At 40.6% G+C, this 19,133-nt stretch overlaps 1 protein-coding gene and 1 long non-coding RNA gene across 50 annotated transcripts in view; one reads left to right on the top strand and one right to left on the bottom strand.

Annotated features, from left to right (window-relative positions):
• LOC125631773 (uncharacterized) overlaps positions 1-4,704 on the top strand; it is a 40,936-nt gene extending 36,232 nt beyond the window's left edge. For all 4 annotated transcript variants that reach the window (XR_007355056.2, XR_007355057.2, XR_012667166.1 and 1 more), the window contains one exon: positions 1,740-4,704. This is a non-coding gene — a long non-coding RNA (uncharacterized LOC125631773). The remainder of the gene's footprint in view (positions 1-1,739) is intronic.
• CLASP2 (cytoplasmic linker associated protein 2) overlaps positions 3,340-19,133 on the bottom strand; it is a 265,828-nt gene continuing 250,034 nt past the window's right edge. For all 46 annotated transcript variants that reach the window (XM_048838896.2, XM_048838906.2, XM_048838922.2 and 43 more), the window contains 3 exons: positions 17,087-17,293; positions 9,811-9,927; positions 3,340-6,909 (listed from right to left, as the gene is read on the bottom strand). In XM_048838896.2, coding sequence (XP_048694853.1) covers positions 6,823-6,909; positions 9,811-9,927; positions 17,087-17,293 — 411 coding nt within the window. In that variant the 3' untranslated portion in view covers positions 3,340-6,822. The remainder of the gene's footprint in view (positions 6,910-9,810; positions 9,928-17,086; positions 17,294-19,133) is intronic.

The raw sequence follows: 19,133 nt of genomic DNA, 5'->3' as shown, positions 1-19,133 counted from the left end.
AGTGGATATACTGTACTTGGACTTTCAGAAAGTCTTTGGACAAGGTCCCACACCAAAGGCTCGTAAGCAATTATGGGATAATAGGGCAGCTCCTCTCATGGATCAGTAACTGGTTACGATAGGAAAACAAAGGGCATGAATAAATGGTCAGTTTTCACAGAGGAGAGAGATAAAGATTGGGGTCCCACAAGGATCTGTACTGGGACAAGTGCTATTCAACATACTCTTAAATTATCTGGAAAAAAAGGTAAACAGTGAGGTGGCAAATTTTGCAGACAGTTCTAAACTACTCAAGATAGTTAAGTCCACAGCTGACTGCGAAGCGTTACAAATTAGCAGTTACTACTCCAGAAGGATCTTCAGGTCGTCATGGATGGTTCTCTGAAAATATCTGCTCAATGTGCAGCGGAAGTCAAAAAAGCTAGGACTGTGAGGAATTATTAGGAAGGGGATAGAAAGTAAGACAGAATATACCATAATGCCACTATATAAATCCATTTTGAATACCCACATTTTGAATACTGTGTGCAGTTCTGGTTGGTCCATCTTAAAAATCTATTAGAATTGGAAAAAATATAGAGGGCCAATAAAAATTATTAGGAGTATGGAACAGCTTCCATATGAGGAGAGATTAAAAAGACTGGAACTATTCATCTTAGAAAAGAGATTAAGAGTGGGTATGATAAAGGTCTATAAAATAATGGTGCGGAGAAAGTGATTAGAAAGTGTTAATTACCACTTCACATAAACCAGGAGTCTCCCAATGAAATTAATAGGCAGCAGATTTAAAACAAACATAAGGAAGTACTTCTTCACACAATGCACAGTCAACCTGTGGAACTTGTTGCCAGGGGATGTTGTGAAGCCCAAAAATATAACTGGGTTCAGAAAAGAACAAGAAGTTCATGGAGAATGGGTCCATCAAAGGCTCTTAGCCAAGATGGTCATCATGCACAAAACCCCATGCTCTCTGTGTCCCTAAACCTCTGCCTACTAGATGCTGAGACTGGACAACAGGGGATGGATCACTTGGTAATTGCCCTGTTCTGTTCACGCCCTCTGAAGCATCTAGCATCGGCCACTGTTGGAAGCTGGGATACTGGGCTAGATGGACCATTGGTCTTACCCACCACGGCCATTCTTATGTTCTTATCAGTCACTACTGCTTAACAGTAACAGACCACTGATAGTTTTTTAAAGAATGCTTTTGTAAATATCACTATAGGAATTTTCCAACTAAATCATCCCATAATATATATTTTACTAAAACTTGTGAATACAATCAATTTTCACTGGTGATTTTTTGACGGTGGTCTCTTATCAAAGTTTCAGAATTAATCATTTAAGAACTCTAAAACTCGTTATAAAAAGTCTCTTGCAATAGTTTCTCAGAGGATCTAGCTTGATTACAAACCTCTTTGAAATCTGACAGTATTAAAATAATTGTTCAGCTTTTTCTTATGGTAGTTAAATAATGTGGCAGTCACAGTCTTAATAAACTTGGAAGTTTCCCACCTGGAAATTTGCTTCAGTACTTAACAGGGAGTAAGCATTACTGTCCCAATCATTCTTCTGAAACTGTTTACATAGCTGAGGTTAGCCAACATGTAAAACTTTCTTTGGGACAGTGTTTTCACAAATATACATACAGAAATGCTTTATACTTATAACAAAAGTAAGAGGAAAAGGATTTCTTCTTGCTTGCCTGTCAATTATCTGTTCCATCTTTCCAAATTCAGGATGGGGTCTCCAGAAGAGGTATGGATGGTAAGAGGAAGAGACTGGCTGTGCTATCTCCTAATCCACTGCAGAGGGAGACAAACCTGACAAAAAGGACTTGTGGAGAAAAATGGCACTTGTTAACGTGGGTACCAAATTAGAGCTTGTGTCAGGGAAAGAAGCCAATGTGAAATGCTCTGTTAATCTATAAAACAAATAAGGCCTGGGCAGCCTCAAATGTTCCCACATGACTACATCAAAATGCCTCAGACTGACTTGAAGAAATGATCTCTAATGGTGAGAGGATATTGCAATTTCTACCCATTCAGTCCATGGCATGTGTACAGAAATTATCAGCACAGGAGCTCAATGTGATGCAGACAGCATTTTTTGAAATATAAATATTTATATGTAGGAGCTAGACAGACTACTAATTTATTTCACAAATAAATCTCACTTAGTCACCAAATATCAATCTCTCATCATTAACCTGGAGTGGACTTTGACTGGCAACCTAGGCTCTGTATTCCATTACCAGTCCCCTAATCTATGAAACAGTGATATTTTGTCTATTTTCAACAGTTTTAGGCTGAGTTCATCCTGAACTCAACATTAACTTCCATAGTTTTGGAAGGTTTACATGAGACTGAAACAGTCCAGAAACATGTATTTGGGGCATTTGTAAATGACAAACATTTATTAAAGGTGTGTAGTGAAATTTTCAGTGTATAAGGTATTAAGAAGCATAAAGATTCAAATGGGGCTTGTATATCCTGTAAGTCCTTCTGAAAATCTTCCCTGTATTTAAGTAGACAAACTTTTTAAAATTATATATCATTCAATGAATTTTAAGAGAACATTTTTGATCAATGAGGTATATCTTTTCAGTCTACAAAGTTGCATGCCTGGAAAGGTTGGGGGCAAAATTTACACTGGACAATTAGAAAGGTATTTATTTACAATTTATTTTGAAGAAAATTTTTATGAAAACAAACTAATTAAAAATTCAGTGGTACTAGACTATTTTATGATAGTTGCAATTGCAAAACTGGTAAGAGTTTGCTAAAATGGAAAAACACTAGTTTTCATTCTCCTGATAACCTTGCTGGTCACAAATTCCCCACTTTATTTCCTTCTTGCTTAGTTTAATGTTTACCATATTCTAAGTCTATGGCTCAAAAGATTTGACCTCGTCACAACAACATTACCACAACAAACAGAAAATTCCTGTTACCATTAAGCATCAAATACATTTATTGCTGCGTAATTCACCAGACTTACTCCTCAGTCTGGCTTTGCCTTGCATGTATTTGTTTTCAAAAGGAAAACATTATATTTGAAATTTATAATTGAGAATTCTTTTAAAATGCTTCCTTTACTGAAAATTGACAGTTGGGGTTTGTCTTCGATAGACTTTTTACCTTGAATTAATTTATTGCCAATTAATTCAAGGTAACTAACACGTTTGTAAAGGCTAGCATGGATATTCCTGAAATATTTTTTCCCAGAACACAAGTATTTAATCCTTATCCTAGGCCTCAGCCCTTAAAACACTGAAAACAAATCTGTAGTCTGTAGTTTTTAAAGGAACATTTTAAACAAAATTAAAAATCAACACAATTTAAGTTTACAGTGTGCCTTCAACTAATTACCCCAACTTCCTGGCTGGGGCTTAGGTTGAGCACAACACAACAATCAAATTTTATTTTAAGACAACTGGCATGTCAAATGACCTTTACATTTATTATTCTGACTCTGGATATATTGTGGTTTCATTTTTACATTCAATTGCAAAATATAGATATTCTACCCCCAAAATCAAACTTTTTAAGAACCACAGGTACAATACAATGTCTTCCAGCTTAAAAGTTTTGCATTATAACCTTACAAGGAAAGAAAGGCTATTAAGAGATGACATCATCCTTAGAACTATCTGAACTTTTTGCTAACCAACAACACTGTAAAATTTCTTTTCACTGCACTACATCTTTATGTGCATTCATTAGAGATCTCCAGTTTAACATGTATAAGACACCATTGATTACAGTTGCAATTAAACCGAGCTAGCTTTTATTTACAATATAGGAAATAAAGCCCAAGTAAAGGATTATTGTAGCTTGTCCAATGTTAATGGGAGCAGCATGCATTTTTATTGTAAACTTCCACACTCCTATCCTATGATTAAATGAATATAAAACATGCTTTTCACAGGAAAGTGCATGCTCAGCAATCTGTTCCCTGTGACTAGCAGATATGGTCAAGTTGATATCAGGTCACTATTGATAAATTTAAAATGTTTAAAAAATTTTAAATTTATGTTTAGTTTTTTTAGGACATGGGATGTTTAAATATGGTGTGACACATGACTGTGGTCCAAGCTTCTTATAAAAACAAGATTTCTTTGTCTCTGTGAAGATAAACAATTCCTCCCCACCGCCAAAAAAGTAAAGAACCAACTTTTAGCCTTGCTATCTGTGTACCGAAGATAACATCTCTCTCTCTCTCTCTCTCTCTAAGGGACTGATTTTTATTTTTTTTTCCCTGTCCACACCATTAAGGAAAAAAAGAGTTATAACATTAGGCCATAAACATATTTAAAGAGGGTTATTTTTGTAGTGTAAATAGGACAGACTCCATGTTCGGAAAGAATGGAAACAGCAAAGTCCTCCTGAGGTCAAGCCTTAAAAGAACAATCTTCAGAACAAACAGAATTAAGACCTTATACATGCACACTTATGAAGAAGGGTTAAAGTAGAGCTGTTAAACTGTAATCTGAGTGACAATTTTAAAAAAGAGGGGTTTTCTGTACCACTGAAATAAAGATAGCAAAATCCTTTATAAAAAATGGGATACTTAGAATGTCTAAAAAAGCAGCATTCCGCACACACAGCAATTATGCAGAATCTTTTGAAACCAATATTGGTGCCTATGACATCTATAATCTTTCATATAACATGATTAAATAAAACAGAAAAATAGCCCGTATACATTGTTAATTTTTTTTCAAGTAATGTTATGTACATTTTATTGCCAGTATATGCACAATGGTAAGCAAAGAACTATAAATACACAATGTAGTTAAACAGTAGAAAACAAAGAGAATGTTGCACACAAGGGAGGAGAGAAAGGGGAGACACTACTTTCCTGATGCAGCTGCTAAAAAAAAGGGCCAGTGACAAATCATGAGAATTTTCCTTTTTTAAAGTTTTTACATACATTTCTACATTTCCCCCTGCCCAAAGAAAACAAATCTCTGCAACAACAGCAAACTGCTTCTTTAATAACCATGTCTCAACTTTCTCTGTCAGTTTCACTTCTGATTAAGTGAAAATAACCTCTCAAAGAATGTAATTGCAAGTATCCAGCTCCACTTTTATTCAGTTTTGTCTTTCAAGGTAACTAGCAATTGAAGTACACTAGCAGTTCCTTATATTTGGCTACATGATAAAGAACAGGGCTTCGAATACACAGTAGCAAATGGTGATTTGAAAAAATAATTAAAAAAAGATTTCTATAGACAGTTTTTCCACAAGACACTATGGGCAGCAGCTCAGTCAAAAGTAATCACCCTGAAGAAGTAGAGAGAATTTTAGTCTAGCACAGAACATCATCCTTGGCACTGCTATTTTCTCTCTTACCAGGACACATTTCCTAAAACTAGACCATACCATAGTAAAAAAACCCCAGGTTCCATCATTCCTGGACAGGGTGCTGTTTTACCCCATCTCTCAACTAAGTAGCTTGTTGATTACATCTGAGAAACAGAAGACATTCAGGGACATATATTTACTTGATTTTTGTTCTCTCTTTCCGTTATTATAAATACAAAGAAGCATTATTAACAATAAACTAAAATTTGAAGAATAAAACAACAACTTGAAAACATTTTCACGCCTTAAATCCAGATGGGTCTTGATGATGCTATTCAAGAAAACCATGCAAATAATTTGGTGCATCTTTCCCAATTTATCCAAAACATTTTTTTTTGAAAAAGTGGCAAGATTCATAGTGCTTGTGATTCTCCCCCAACCCTAAAAATTCAGTGCAGAATGTTGTAGTGCTTTTAAAAAGACAACCAATGAACTGCACTGTTGTCATATACCCCCCCATGTGAGTTACAATACAACACTACTGGTTCCAGCAACTAGGTTGAGAGGAAACATTCTAGTGATAAAGATAAATACATACTGAGCATGCTTGGGCAGAGCACTCCACTCTGAGGCATCCTGCTTAAAGAAAGGATGGTGACAAGGATGCTTCAGGTCCATCAAGTAATTGTTTTCTCTGCTGCTAGAAAGCAGGTTGTCACACTATCACCAGTTCTGCAACACTGGACCCTGAACTGGGCTGTCTTCCACATTAGGATGTGCTAGCTGTACTAGTCCTCTATTGCTCACACTAAATTCTTATTTATGGGACAAACATACAACCAATGAACAATATCACTTTCAAAGAACTGGATCAATCCAGTTTTTTTATGGGTATAATTCTCATATTCCAGAATATCCCAAACAAGATGCAAATATGATGATGTACCACCCACACAGTGACTGAGTCTAGTTGCAGTTCAGACTAGTCCTGCCTTGTTTCATATAATTTCTTCTTTCTAGGAAAGGATAGGATATTTAAACAAAACTGCAATAAAAATGGCATGTTATTCTGCAGCCAAAAATAAAAAAGCAAAAGAATTTAGATTTTAACTTTTAAAGCTTAAAGCATTCCTGTTTAATTAGCATTTTTAAAAATTCTTTTTAAATACAGTCATAACACTGGTAAAAGTTAATGGGAAGACACACAGAGGAGTGCGAACAGGAAAAGTGATGGATTAGATTTTTAAAATTTATTGTGTTTTGACCAGCTGATATTAATACTGTTTTCTCTTTGGATTTTAATCATTCTACTGCAACAGTTGCATGCAGGCTGAGGGGTAGCCATCAGTTTAAAAAAAAAAACAAAAACCCAAAACAAAACAAAAAACAAACTGGGAAGGGGAAAAAAAAAAAAAAAAAAGAGTTCCAAAGACGTGTGTGAGAATTTTCCTTTCACTGATATCAGAGTGCCTGTCCTTTCTTTAGGAGACCTGGTTCACTGTCGTCAGTTTCATTAGCTTTGTCCAGAAACATCTGCTACTGTGTCACCTGCTCCAGAGCCTGTTTGTGCACGTTTGATGTAAAGGTTCAATAATTTCATCTGCAGATTTAATTCAGAAATGCATTTGTTTAACATTTATCAGAAACAGTGTAATAGTAAAAATTCTAAAACAGTCTATCAGCATGGGTAAGAATACAGTGAAGAAAGTTCTAACTAAAGCTGAGTGAATAATGGTCTTTTTGCTTCGCTGGTAATTCTGAAACACCCCAAAAAATTTTGTTTCAGGTCAAACTGAAAATGAGTTTTTTTGGCGAATCAAAAAGTCTGAAAAATTTAGAGTAAAGTTGAAACAAAACGTTTCAGTTTAACCCAACATTTTTCATTTCAGTTTTGGGCAGTTTTACAAAAATAAAGGACTAGAATTACAAAATGCCTGGGGGAGAGGAGAGGGGAGAAGAGGACCTCTTTTATAACCTCTAGCCCAGTGTACTCCTTGGGGAATTCTGCACCAAAAAATTAAAAATTCTGCCCACAATATTTTAAAATTCTGCAAATTTTATTTTTCAGAATAACACTATATAATCATGCCAGTTTCAACTGGTAATTTGTTACAAAACAGCTGTCAGCAAGTATGTGTGTAACAATACAGACACACACAAAATTTCCCCCAGCAGTAGAGTGTTCAAGAAACCCCTACAATAACCCATTTCCTGTTTCTCCACCCCCTCCTCTCTCCCGGGCCCAGCCGGGGGCCAGACACTCACACCTCCTCCCCCACAGAGCCCAGCCATACCTCCTCCCAGCCAAGACACCCTACAATAATCCAATTCCAGTTTCTCTGCCCTCTCCTCCCTCCAGAGCCCAGCCGGGGGGCCAGACACTCACACCTTCCCCCGTCCCCCAGAGCCCAGCCATGCCTCCTACCAGCCAAGACACCCATACTTCCTCCACCTCGAGCCCCCCCCCCCAATGACACTCACACCCCCTACCCCCCAGAGTCCAGGAATCCAGAGGGAGAAACAGCCTGATGCTGGGTCCTAGGCTTGGATGGAGTTTTCCACGCGCCACTACTTCTTTCCTTCAGGGTGTTCTGGGAACTGCAGCTGCTGGTAACCCTCCAATTCCCTCTTCCTCCCTCTCCCCCAGCCTTGTCTTCTATTTGTGAGCTGGGCTCTGCCCGGTCCAGCAGCCCCTAGTGGTGGCCAACAGCTCTGAGCCTATTTCTGTGGGGGGCGGAAGGAAATTCTGTGTCCACAACATTATTTTCTGCAACATTCTGCGTTGCACAGTGGCACAGAATTCCCCCAGGAGTAGCGGAGTGGTTAGGGTCTCTCCTGAGACATGGGAGACCCAGGTTCAATTCTCCTGATGTGGAGCAGGAACTTGAACTGGGGGTCTCCCACATCCAAGGTGGATGACCTAACCACCTGGCTATAGAGTAATTCTCACACTCTCTCCCTGGCCCAATGATTACCCATTGTCGTTTATAATAGATATTCATGGTCATTTATGACAATAGATAGTCATTTTGCCAGGGAAAGAGCGTGAGAACGACTCTTGTGTGGTGGTTAGGGCACCCAACCTAGGATGTGAGAGATCCAAGTACAAGTCACTGATCCTCATGAGGTAGAGGGAATTGAACCTGAGTTTCCCACACTCAGCACAGTACCCTAAACCATTAAGCTAAAGATTATAAGGGAGGTCTAAGTAACCAAAAATATTCATCCAACTTTAATAACTGAGCTGTTTTCCCTTCACTGAAAGTAAACATCTTTAGGTGGTGAATTTAAAATAAAGGAAGAAGTATCTTTTTATGTACCTGCAAATGAAAACCTCAAAACAGACCAACATTCTTCACAAGGAGTTATTGCTCAAGTTATATTAAACGCACACAAAAAAGGGGGAGCTGAAGTAGTTGAGCTGGGGTTAATGTTGTTTATTCCTCAATTTTAGAGGCACTGTGAATAAGTTGGTGTTATCTGTATCGGAGAAAACCCATTTTGATTCTAGTCACTGGTAGGGTGTTGGGAGCCCTTAATGCTCAGGGTAAGTGGGGTTTTCTATTCCCTAAAAAATCCTCTGTTTTGGGTCACCCTAGGTAAAACCATGTAAAATAAAAGCAGGCAATATCCACACAGTTGAAGTTTTGGATCTTATCATGCATCATAATGCATAAAAGTGAGTCATCTTATGTATTTCTGAGGACAAGATCATATATAATTAATGTTCAATTGTCTCTTTTTAAATTAAAATTTTCTGCAAATGTGCAGCCATCCAAAAAGATGCAGTAAAGATTTTCTGTTTTTCAAGTAATACAAAAATAAAATGTACTAAAAAGGTTGTGGCATGCAAATTAATTAAGGAGAACAGAGAGAAGCATAATTGGTTTATTTACTTCTAATGTGTATTTATCTCCCACTAAACAATGAAATTTTCAAAAGGCAAACCACCATATGGAGCAATGGTGGAGATGAAAGTCAGCACACTGATTATGTTCACTGTGGAATTACCTACCATCTCGTATAATATATACACAACATTAAGTCAATACACTGATTTTGAAGGTGTACTCTCAACCATCTTAAGGATGTTTATGCAAAGGTTCCTTAATCTAATTTTTCAAGGAGAATTTTTTTTTTATATTTTGAGGCACAGTTGTGCTTTTGAGCTAATTTATAATATAACCAAATCTAATCTAACACAGCAAAACATGGGACCTAATTCAGCATTTCTTATAAATCAATGAGAACTTCACTTGCATGAAGACTGGATTTATGGTTTGCATATTTTTGAGTCTCGCATATTTTTAAGTCTCACGTATGAAAGTCACCTTGATCCTCTCTGCTTGCTAGTAGCTTCAGCAACCTGGGTTATTATTCCTTCAGATATATATTTTCTTAGTTGTTATTTAAATATTAAATATTTTAATAGTTGCTCACACTGTAAACATATACATGCAATTAGGGACTAGGATTTCTGTAAATGGCATCCTCCACTTACTTTACTGCCTGTGAGTTGACTGAGATGTGGTTTTAGTTCATCACCAATTACTGCATGAATAGCTACAAGGCAGAAAACACAAGCCTTACGAACACTGCTCTCCGAATTATCATAACCCTGGAAAGCAAGAAAATTAACATTAATAGCTAGCATATAATTAAAATTCCAAGAGAGGTTTCTTTTTATAGATACATTCCCCCCCAAAAATAAATCACACTAAATGAACGGTAAGGTTACTAAGAGAAGCACTCCAAAGTTAGAAAATGCCAAAATTAAACTTGCCCAGATAAAGAGAGGTTATTTATCAGTAACTGTTGTTCTTTGAGAGTCACCTCTGTGCATTTACACTTGTGGAATATGGTGCCCCAAGCATAGAACTGTGGAACTGCCTTGAAAATCCTTGTCCATTGACAGGTTTCAGAGTAGCAGCCGTGTTAGTCTGTATTCGCAAAAAGAAAAGGCGTTCTTGTGGCACCTTAGAGACTAACAAATTTATTTGAGCATAAGCTTTCGTGAGCGCATCCGATGAAGTGAGCTATAGCTCATGAAAGCTTATGCTCAAATAAATTTGTTAGCCTCTAAGGTGCCACAAGTACTCCTTTTCTTCTTGTCCATTGAGAAGCATGAGAGATCTTGCATGCGTGCAACATCATTTCCCTACTCGACAAGAATGCGTCCACCAACCACCTCAATTCCTTCTCTCTAACTGTTGAGTCTGGATGTTATATAGAACTCTGAGGCAGAGAGGAAGGGAGTACGTAGTATAAATATACAGAGGTGACTTCTGAAGAACAATAGTTACTGGTTAGTAATCTCTTTCTTCATCAAGAGTCTCTGTAAACTCCCACTTGTGGGATATCAGCAGGATGTTGGTGGGTGAGGAGTTCTTAGTTAAATATGGACTGTTGTGCTATTCTCCCAAACTGAGCATCTGAATGCAACTCTAAGGGCATGTCTACACTTACCTCTGGAGTGAACGATCCAGCGGGGGTCAATTTATCGTGTCCAGTGAAGACGCAATAAATCAACCGCCGAGCGCTCTCCCGTCGACTCCGGTACTCCACCAGAGTGAGACGCATAGGCAGAGTCGACGGGGGAGCGGCAGCAGTCGACCTACTGCAGTGAAGACACCGCGTAAGTAGCTCTAAGTACGTCGACTTCAGCTATGCTATTTTCGTAGCTGAAGTTGTGTAACTTAGACCGATTTAGCTCACGCCCCCACAGTGTAGACCAGGCCTAAGCCTGAGGAGCAGTGCTTTGTGAAAGTGTGCACTCAACTCCAACTTGCTGCTTTACAAGTCTCCATGAGGGGATCCTTACTAAGGCACGCCATAGAAGCTGTGTTGGTTCTCATGGACAGGGACCTAAAACCACAGGATACTGATTTTCCAGATAAAATGTAGCGGTGTTCCTTACATCTCCAAATCCAATGTGAAAGTCTGTTTGGTAATGAGTACTTCCTGACATTTCTTCCCATATGCTACCCATAACCTACTGGATTTTCTGAAGGGCTTGAGCTTTTACAGGTAAAAAACAGAGCACCCTCTTTACATCTAGGGTATGGAGAAAAAGTTTTCCCAGGGTGGAAATGGGGAAGAACGCAGTGAGAGAAATATACTGAGATTGGTGGCAATCTGAGACCACTTTAGGCACAAAACTTGGATGGGGCTTCATTATGTAGCAGACACAAAAGCACTAAGCTCAGTCCCCTTCCGAGCAGATGTAATTGCTGTAAGAAAGGCCATTTTGATCAATAAATGTTCAAGAGACGCTTAAGCAAGAGGGTCAAACCATCAGTTCTGTTAAGGCAAGATTTATGTTCCATGAAGGTGGGGGCTGCCTAATGGGGGCAAATGCATTTACCATGCTCATAAGTAAATTAGCGACAACAAGATGAAAGAGGATGTTTATCCTTAACGTAATCGCGGCAAGCAGATACCTTAAAGAGGCTAAGAATAAGCCCTGAGACATCAGGTACAGAACTCTAGCTGTGCAGGAACCCCAGCTCAGGATGGCGTGAGTCCTCTACCAGTGGTCCAGATTCTAAACCTTTTCCATTTTTGTTTACAGCATTTTATGGTAGAACCGTTCATGGATTGTAGGAGGATGGCCTGCATCCTCCAAGAGGAGAAATGATCCACATAAGTCAACAGGTTATCCTCCACACTGTAAGGGGAGTGTCTGGGTTGGCTTGCACAATCCTTTCTTGCGGTTGAGACAGGAGGGCTGAAGACAGAGGCAATAAGTACAGGGTTTTTCTGACTAGCTTCAGGGGATCAGAATACTAGCGATCACAAGGCCCCATTGTGAGGCCTATGCCAGCTGACTCAGGCTTGTGGGGCTCAGGCTGCAACCCAAGCTCTGAGACCCTCCCACCACTCTGGGTCCTAGAGCCTGGGCTCCAGCCCAAGCCCAGAAGGCTACACTGCAATTAAACAGCCCCAAAGCCCAAACCTGGGCCAGTCGTGGGTTTTTAATTGCAGTGTAGACATACCTCTTGGGGCTATTAATAGGAAGTTGGTGCTGTCCAGCGGAAACATTTCAGAGACAGCACTTATCTGTGTGCATTTGTGCAATATGCTTGCCATTTGTTCTGTTTGCAAGCATACCGGACTATTACCCTGTAGCTCCTTCTGCAAAATATGGCACTGGTTAGTGGTGGTTTCAAGGACCACTCAAGTTGATCCTGAGACCTCCTGCTGAGGAAGTCTGCCTTCGTGTTCTGCCCAGCAAGATGCAAGAGCTACTGGGTGGATTTGGACCTGCATGCACCACATCCAAAATTTTCTTGCCTCCACTAAGAATGCATTCTTCCCTGTTTATTGCTGAAGTATGTGGCCGTGGTGTTGTCTGTAAGCACCTGTACTACATGATGATGCAGAGATAGCTGAAAAGCTTTGAGGGATCACTGCAGTGCACTGAGTTCCAGTACACTCATATGAAGTCTGGACTCCCAGGTGTTCTAAAGGCCACATACCTGATGGTCTAGGCCAGCAGTTCTCAAATTGTGGGTCGGGACCCCATTTTATTGGGGTTGCCAGGGCTGACTTAGACTTTCTGGGGCCCAGAACCAAAGCCTGAGGGCTTCAGCCCTGGGCATCGGGACTCAAGTTACAGGCCCCCTGCCTGGGGCTGAAGTCTTTGGGCTTTGCCCTCCCCGCCCATCTGGGAGCTTGGGCTGGCTCAGGCTTCAACCAGGGGGGAGTAATTTTCATTGTCCAAAGGGGGTCGCGGTGCCATGAAGTTTGAGAACCCCTGGTCTTGGCAAAATGCACACACCAGTCTAGGCTGGAGGCAATGATGGCAACTGATGTGGGGAGCAAAGGACACCTCTCCCCCGCCCCCAGTGGCTGTTGTCCTTGTTTTCTCATCAATCAAGCTGTTGAGCACTCTAGGAGGAACAGTCTCCTTCAAAGGTCATGTATATTTGGTGTGTAATGATCTGTTCATGTTCACGCAAGCAAAGAATGAGATGTTGGTCAAAAAGGCTATCAGCTCTAATAGCCTTAGGAATATTTGTCTACCTATATTGGGACAACTGGCTGCTAAGCACCGCTCACAACAGGGCTTTTCCTCAGTGACTACTCTCAGAAAACAACTGGTACAGACCACAATTTCCCCTGATGTCTGAGGAGCACATCAACTACCAGAAGGTGCTTTGTGAAGACTTTCAGTGTTGTGGACAAGCCAACAGGAAAGACTGAACTAATAAATCACATCTCCACACAGTGCCTCAGGCCCTTGAAGCAAATGTTGTCTGCCACATGAAAGTAAGCACTCCTTAAGTTGACAGTCACACACTAATCTCCCTGGAACAAGGAAAGGATAGCGTCCCCTGGAGTTAGCGTCATGAGCTTGAATTTTCTTATGTACTTGTTGAGGTTTCTGAGGTCCAGAATGGGTGTCAGACGGTCATTCTTCTTGGGGATCAGGAAATAGATGTAAAATCGTTTCCCTTGGTGTTGTGAAGGAACCTCAACTTTGGCTCTCTTCTTAAGAAGGGAATCCGCATCTTACAAAGGGATTCTCTCCTAAGAGAGGTCCCCAAAGAGGGAGGTAATCACATGGTTGCTTGTGCAACCCTACTTCTGGAATTTCCTAACCTTTGAGAGCTTGACGTCACAACTGTAATGCCCATTTAAATGTATGTTTCTTTAAAATGTAACTTTCTAATTCTTTTAAACACTCCCCACCAAATATTGTGGAATCAGACTGACCCCCAACTTAACTCATCAACAGAGTTTGGACCATTTGGTCCACAGACATCTACTACTTGAGCTCATGGAGTAACTGGCAGCAGCAGCAGGTTGACATCCTCCATGTGGATCAACACTAGAGTAGGATGACACACACACTTTGCCAGTAGGTTTCACAGCTGACAGCAGAAGAATGCAGACTCAGGACTACCAGATTAAGTTCCAGGTTCTGAAGGGAGTGTTTGCTAGTGGTTAGAGACCCTTTTCCCCGTTTCACTCAGCCTCTCCCTGTCCTCTTCTGTTCTTAGCCTCTCTTCTCCAGCTTCTTCCCCCCCCATCCCCATCTGGCTCCTATCCCCCAATTCTGCTCTTATTCCTTCCCTGGCTCCTGCTCTTACCCCCATTCCTCTATTCCTGCCCTTCCCCAGCTCCCGCTGTCTGTATCCCACTCTTCACTTCTATCTTCCTGCGGAGCTGGGCTAGAATATACCGAGTACTGGTGGAATCTTTGGAGAATTTAGCTAAAGTCTAACAAGCTTCTCCAGATCATGAGCAAATAGAAGTGTTCTGAGGTTCAGAACCTGTCCATATATGGGCAAGTTTTCATGGGGATAGCAAAAAAAGGATCCCTCACAAGAGGGCGACTCCTCCCGTCTCAACAGGACCAAATTTCAAGTCCTTGGTCCAAAGCATGGAACAAAATAGTTACAGGATTTTTTTTTTAAATGGGCAAAACAATGCACTTTTCCCTAATCTATTTCTTGGAAACTGCTGAATCATTTTTACTAAAACTCCCCTCCCTGACCAAAAAAACAAAAACAAAAAACAAACAAACACACATGCCTGAGACACTTAGCACGGAAAATTTCAGTCCAAACTTTTAAGTTTAGCAAAATTATAAGTACTGAAAACAGGTTCTTATAATGGAAAGTATCTGGCAACCTTACCTGTGGCAACATTTTCTGCACTTCCTATAAGGAGGGTTATGATGGCACTGTAAAAGTATCTTTTGTGCCAAAAAAGTAATATTGGAAAGAAGCACAGCTGAACTGGTACAATATTTTCCATTTTAATACACAGGTTAACATAAAGCAAAGTTTAAAAACATTTAAGCTATACTTCAGTCTGCCCTATCCAAACCTCAGCTCGGCTATGAGACCATTTGGGTATGTCTACAGTGCAATAAAATATCCATGGCTGGCCTGTGTCAGCTGACTTGGGACTCACGGGGGCTTGGGCTGGGAGGGCTATAAAATTGCTGTATAGATGTTTGGGCTCAGGCTGGAATCTGGGCCCCTCCCCATCATGGGATCTCAGAGCCTGAGTCAGGTGACACAGGCCAGCCACAGATGTTTTATTGCAGTGTAGACACATGCTTTGTGGCCCTGTCTTCTCTTTTCTTTCTCATTTTTAAAACAGTGGATTTTATAAAAAAGAAAATAAAAATTATTTTAAAGGAACAGGGAAAAATATTACATGGTATTTAAATATACAAAGCATTTAAACTGAATTAGTAGAGCCAATTTAAGTCACCCAAATGTAGGATAAGATCCTGCAATGTGCTGAGCATCTAATAGGTGATACTCAGAACCTCACTGGATCAAGATTCTTAATGATTTAGCAGAGATCAGCATGTGAACCATAAATATGATGACTGCATAATATTATTTATTTAACATGAACCAGGACTTCTCAAATGTTAATTTCAATGTATATCATCACCGGCCACTAGATTAAGAAATGTGAAATCTTCCTGAAAATAAAGTATCACTAAAACGGTTTCAAATCATCTAATCTATTCTAAAGGCTGAAAACGTGTTGCATCTAGATAAATGTTTTTTAATGTTTCTAAGATCTTAGGGCTTCCATGCATTGTGGTCTGTTGAAGTAAATGAGAGCCATTTCTAATCAACGGCACAATTAAAAACTGCAAATAACTAAATTTGGTAAGATGACTGCTAGATTATTCTGCACATCAATACAAAACCAGACTTCAGTTGCCCCAAAACAGATTCTCCAATGTTTTCATTCTTTGGTCAACTTTACACAAAAAAAGTCACCTAGTAGACTCTCTTTCCAAAAACCGAATCCTGCCCCCCTCGTTCTTAAAGTATTTAATTTTAAGAAATGAAGCGAGAGCTTTACAGGGCAGTTTTGAAACACAAAGAGAACCACTACTTAAAAGTAATCTAATAATAGCCCCAAAAGCTGAAATTTAATTTAATAGATTTATTCTTTAGGAACACATTAAATTTTAATGTATCTTCTTAAAATCCTAGACAGTTATTAATTTTAGCTGACTGAGAATCAGAATGACGTTGCTCCAAACAACAAAGATATTTTGGACCTATCTCTGAGCACCCCATTGTGGTTTTTTTTCTGAGGGTCTCCTGTGTTTGGGACCTGGGCCTCTGACAGATTCCTCTAAAGTGCTGCTTTTGCCAGGGCAATAATGTCCTACACCAGCATTGAAACAAATACAGCAAACCCCAAAGGCTTCCCTTTGGTCCGCCTTTCCAACAAAAATAGAGTCTACACTATAAATACCACTGGACCTGTCTCACCTCTGCTGGGCTTGAAGTTTCTGCCTCTCCATTTCTCTGTTCTTCGTTGTGACTCAATCTCCTGAGAGAAACTTCCTGCGAGTACTACCCCTTCACCGGGCTCACTACATAGCTAATGCTGTCTCCTGCAACTATACCTTTCTCCCACTCCCCACCCTTCCTTATACAGCCTCTCCTCCCACGAGATTGTGTCACACTCTTTTGAGTTCCTCCCTCAACCTGACTACACCCTCTCCAGGTATACCAGATGGAGCTCTCAAGCTCTCTCTAACCATTCCTGGGCCAGCGTGGGCTTTGTATACCCCATCACAGGGCCACAAATGCAACCATCTACTACCCAAATCAAAAAGAAAAGGAGTACTTGTGGCATCTTAGAGACTAACAAATTTATCCGAGCATAAGCTTTCGTGAGCTACAGCTCACTTCATCGGATCAAAGTTTTCCATGAGAGCTAAGTGATACGCTAAAGAGATTTAAACTTCTGCTTAATTCTTTACATCTGCTATGGTTTCTTACCTGTATTAGACCTGGCACAATCTCTGGTAAAAGCTGAGCAAGCGTTTCTTTAGATACTCTCTCTATCACTTTTGTCTGCATTTTGATTGCAGCCAGATTAATGGGGTAATCAGCAGTTTGGATAATAGGACAAAGTACTTTGATGCACTGATCTGGGCTAATGGAAGTCGCCAGCATTGAAGCAGCTTCTTCAGCAGATCTCACCACCTAAAAAAAGGTTAAATAAAACAATGGAGAAAATAGTTTTAAAAAAAGCTTGTGCAGTCTAAATTCTGACAGTTCTGCTCTTGAACCTTGCAGTGAAATCAATATATTTTTATTTAGTTTTATTTACAGCTCTACAGTACTGTAAAATGATCTGGACTGGAAGAGACCATTGGAAACAAATTTTCAAAAATCCTCAGCACCCAGCAGTTCCTAAATGGAAGCGGTTCTTCTGAAAATGTGGGTAATAATCTAGGCCTAACTTCTGCATTGTGGCAATACAGACATAAACATTCCCCACGTCTCCCTGGCAATAGGTGCTGAGTCAAGCCTGGAATCTCTCTAGTGATTGCTATTCCACATTCACCCTTGACAGACTGCTGAAGTCTCAGTTAATATTTTTAACACACAATTTCCCTACTGTAACTCTCTACTTCTTCAAAAAGAAAAGGAGTACTTGTGGCACCTTAGGCCTGGTCTAAACTTCGAGTTTATGTCGGATTTAGCAGCATTACATCAAATTAACCCTGCACTCATCCACACAACAAAGCCATTTTTTTCGACATAAAGGGCTCTTAAAACTGATTTCCATACTCCTCCCCAACGAGGGGATTAGCGCTGAAATCGCCGTTTCGAATTAGGGTTAGTGTGGACGCAATTCGAAGGTATTGGCCTCCGGGAGCTATCCCACAGTGCACCATTGTGACCACTCTGGACAGCGCTCTGAACTTGGATGCACTGGCCAGGTGTACAGGAAAAGCCCCGAGAACTTTTGACTCTCATTTCCTGTTTGGCCAGGCGAGCTCATCAGTACAGGTGACCATACAGTCCCAGAATCGAAAAAGAGCCCCAGCATGGACCGAACGGGATGTACTGGATCTGATCACTGTATGGGGAGAGAAATCCGTGCTATCAGAACTACGTTCCAAAAGACGAAATGCCAAAACATTTAAAAAAACCTCCGAGGCCATGAGGGACAGAGGCTACAGCAGGGACGCAACACAGTGCCGCGTGAAACTTAAGGAGCTCAAACAAACCTAGCAGAAAACCAAAGAATCAAACAGACGCTCTGGGACAGAGCCCCAGACATGCCGCTTCTACGCTGAGCTGCATGCAATTCTAGGGGGGGCCACCACCACTACCCCACCCCTGTCCGTGGATTCTGATGATGGGCTTCTCTCCGCCATGCCTGAGGACTTTGCGGATGGGGAAGATGAGGAGGACGACGAGCTTGAGAAGAGCACACTGCACACCATTCTCCCCGACAGCCAGGATCTTTTTCTCACCCTGACTGAAATACCCTCCCAACCCAACGAAGCTGGAGAAGGGACCTCTGGTGAGTGTACCTTTTTAAATATAATACATGTTATAAAAGCAAGCGTTTTTTAATGATTAAGTAGTCCTGAGGACTTGGGATGCATTCGTGGCCAGTACAACTACTGGAAAAGTCAGTTAACGTGTCTGGGGAGGGAGCGGAAATCCTCCAGGGACATCTCCATGAAGCTCTCCTGGAGGTACTCTACAAGCCTTTGCAGAAGGTTTCTGGAGAGAGCAGCCTTCTTCCGTCCTCCATGGTAGGACACTTTACCACATCATGCTAGTAGCAAGTAATCTGGTATCATTGCATGACAGAGCCTGGCAGCGTATGGTCCCGGTGTTAGCTGGCATTCAAGCAACATCCGTTCTTTATCTGTCTGTATTATCCTCAGGAGAGTGATATCGTTCATGTTAACCTGGTTGAAATAGGGGAATTAAGGGAACATTCAGAGGTGGCCTGTGGCTGAAAAGAAATCCTCCCCGCAGTCAGCCATGCCGGGGGGCGGGGGCGCGGCACTGGCGCTGA

This window comes from Caretta caretta, chromosome 2 (genome assembly GCF_965140235.1).
Source record: "Caretta caretta isolate rCarCar2 chromosome 2, rCarCar1.hap1, whole genome shotgun sequence".
Taxonomy (NCBI): Eukaryota; Metazoa; Chordata; order Testudines; family Cheloniidae; genus Caretta; species Caretta caretta.
Note: the sequence above shows the minus strand (reverse complement) of the source record. Positions and strands in the feature narration are given on the sequence as shown.